Source organism: Sitodiplosis mosellana, unplaced genomic scaffold (genome assembly GCF_009176505.1).
Source record: "Sitodiplosis mosellana isolate CC-2019 unplaced genomic scaffold, AAFC_SMos_1.0 Smas_scaffold_5760, whole genome shotgun sequence".
In the NCBI taxonomy this organism is placed as follows: Eukaryota; Metazoa; Arthropoda; class Insecta; order Diptera; family Cecidomyiidae; genus Sitodiplosis; species Sitodiplosis mosellana.
Window position 1 is genome coordinate 1 of NW_022601002.1, and position 3249 is coordinate 3249.

Consider the following 3249-nt stretch of genomic DNA (forward strand, 5'->3'; position numbering starts at 1 on the left):
GTGCCTCGCTGCGTAGGGCAGGTCAGCATTCTTTAACCGGCCGCCAACTCGTAATATTTGATTATTGTCCAAAAATGGTGACAATTTCAACAATGAACTCGAGTTTTTTAGTTCACATTTTTTGCTCAGAATTTTTATTTCGTCATTGAAGCATTCTCTTTGCACATTTTTAATAATTGCCATCTCAGCAAATTCGAGCTCATCAATTGTTAATATGCCGGTGCGCTTGATTTTGTTTTTGCAATTGAACGAAAAACGAAAGCAACGCGCAATCACTCTCTTTAATTTGTCATATGTTGACGATTCAGGCAACAAAAAACTTTCGGTTTCGGCCAATTTTGCAACGTTAAGAGAAACCTCAAGTGTGTGCGATTCGGTTTTCGGCTTGTATCTGGATGGTTCTAATGTGTTGTCAACAAGAAACTTCGGTCCGTGCCACCATAATGGATGTGTGATCAATTCCGAAGGCAACACTCCACGAGATGCGCAGTCGGCTGCGTTTTGATCAGTTGGTACATGTGACCACCACGACACATCGACAAGTCTATTGATTTTGCTGATTCGAGAGGCATAGGGGTATTGCAACGACCATAAAATATATGTACTTCATCAAGTTTATCAAGCTCTTTCCAAGTTTATGCATAGTTTCGAACTTTTGTTCAAGCTCTACCATCTAAATGTACAGTAAAATAATTTATGGGCACGACGTAAGATGGCGTTTTTTCTGGTCAAAAAAGTTGCAATATCCCTTTGTCGAGAGGCGATGAATATTTTATATCGCCTCGGATTGGCATGAATCCAATCCAATACTATTTTTGAATCTGTCCACAAACAGACGCGCTTGAAATCAATGTCCATGGTTTTCAGCACTTTATCCGTCATTTGTGCAAGGAGCAGTGCTCCACATAGCTCCAAACGAGGAATTGTGACATTGTCACTGTTTCGCTCCTCTTTGATCGGCGAGACGCGTGCCTTTGCGACGAGTAAATGCGATGTTTTTTGGGTTCTGTTAACAACATAAATTGCGGCGGCATAATCAGTACACGCCGCGTCACAAAACCCATGTAATTCCATTTCGTTTTCTGGGGAATAGTTGATCCATCGAGGAATTCTTAATTCAGAGATGACATTCATTTCGGATTTAATTTTTAACCACTCATCGACAAATTGTTGGGGTATGGCGTCATCCCATCCAATTTTTGATTCAAAACGCCAGATTTTTTGCAAAATATTCTTTCCCAGTATCACCACTGGACAAATGTAACCGAGGGGATCGTATAGGGACGCTATTTCGGACGCCAATTGGCGTTTTGTACGCGGAATGGCATTCATTTCCATGGGAACGTTGATAGAAAGATCGTCAGTCCCAGTAGACCACACAACACCGAGTGTTTTTATGATTCCACCCGATGAATCCAACTCCTGGTCGGATAGTGGAACAAATTCTAGAAATTCTGATGAATTACTTGCCCATTTACGCAGATGCAAGCGGGCCGAATGCAATAAATTATTCAATGCGGTATATACTTTCAACGCTTCATCCACACTATCCGCTCCAGATAATACATCATCGACATAAAAGTCGCCGTGCAACGTTTTTGTCGCCAAAGGGTTTTCATCGGCAGCCTCCATTGCAAGCTGTTTGAGTGTTCGAATAGCAAGATACGGTGCCGAAGCCATGCCGTACGTTACCGTCGATAACTCGTATTCGCGAATGGGTTCCGACTTATCATCACGCCACAATATTCTTTGTAAATTCGTTTGTGACTCATGTAAACGAATTTTTCTGTAAATTTTCTCTATGTCTGCCGTGAAGGCGATCCGGTGACGCCTCCACCTCAGTATAATGAATAGAAGATTATTTTGATCGGTTGGCCCAATTGCCAATTGCTCGTTGATACTTTTACCATTTGAGGTTTTTTGGGAGGCGTTAAAAACGACGCGTAGTTTGGTTGTTGTGCTGTCCTTCAGGACAAAGTGGTGAGGCAAATAATTGGCATCGGCGTCGTTTGAATTCACTTCACGCATGTGATTCATATTTAAGTACTCATTCATGAATTCCGAATATTGGATTTTTAATTCAGGTTTTGATTGTAAGCGACGCTCGATAGAAAACAGCGATGCCAAAGCCGCTCGACGCGAGTCACCCAAATCGGGCCTTTCCATACCGTTTTTGAAAGGCATTTTGACAACAAAGCGACCATCCTCATCACGGGAATGAGTGGCCCCAAAATGCTCCTCACACATTGATTCTTCTTCCGTTAATGATTCACCATCAACGTTGTCAAAATCGTCCGATGAGAAGAAGCGTGACAACTGTAAGTCCAAATCCACATTAGACACAAACGCTGAGATTTGTATTAGCGGTGAGGATTTTGGCATTGCGCCCGAAACTATCCAACCGAACTCTGTATTTTGTGCAATCAAATTGTTTTCAGATTTAATTACCCGGACTTGATCGCCTGAGCATATTCGGATGCTCCCAAAATTATATCAATGTCCGACTCGCAAAAAAAAGACGGGTCCGCCAATGTTAGATTGTTAATAAATTCAAAATCACTCTCATCGCATTTTGCGTGGGTGATTTGAGTGAGTTTTGAAAGAATAACTGCTTCAGAATTTATCACGAAATTGGATTCGAAACGTGGAAAAATGGCAAGTTGCATTGTATTCTTGGCCATTTGTTCAGAAGCGCCAATTCCAGTGACAACGGCACTTATGCGTTTTCGTGGCAAACGTAACGTTTGCGCAGCATTTTCGGTTATAAACGCGCTCTGTGAACCTTGATCAAGCAAAGCACGCAACAAAATCATTGCTCCGTTTTTATCCCGAACTCCAATCATGGCTGTTGCCAACAAAACCGAACCCGCTCGTTTCAAAGCGACTGTTGATTGAATGCGAATTGTTTCGATTGGAGATGATTGGGAGACAGTTTGAATCCCAGCACAATTTGCTTTCATTGACGTTTTTTCATCGGTTTTTTTTTATTCAATATGTAGTAGAGAGTGGTGACGCTTTTGGCAATGTTTACACGTAAATTTACTGTTGCAATCGTGAGTTCTATGCGTAGTAGAAGAAATGCAATTGAGGCAAAGCTTTTTCGATTTTGCTAGTTCAATCCGGTCGTTTATCGATTTTTTAATGAATGATTGACATTTAAACAGCGCATGATCACCACCGCAGCAAATACATTTTAAACCCTTTTCAAAAGATTGAGACGAAGATGCTTGTTTTTCGCGTTCATGGGCA

At 41.6% G+C, this 3249-nt stretch overlaps 1 protein-coding gene across 1 annotated transcript; it reads right to left on the reverse strand.

Moving 5' to 3' along the window:
• Positions 1 to 833: 833 nt before the first annotated feature.
• On the reverse strand, positions 834 to 2813 carry LOC129572946 (uncharacterized; the record flags this gene model as incomplete). Its single annotated transcript, XM_055453063.1, has 2 exons — positions 2561 to 2813; positions 834 to 2408 (listed from the first exon to the last, which is right to left on the reverse strand). Coding segments are annotated over exons 1-2 (1828 nt in total), but the record flags the coding sequence as incomplete, so codon positions are not given.
• Between the last annotated feature and the right edge of the window lie 436 nt (positions 2814 to 3249).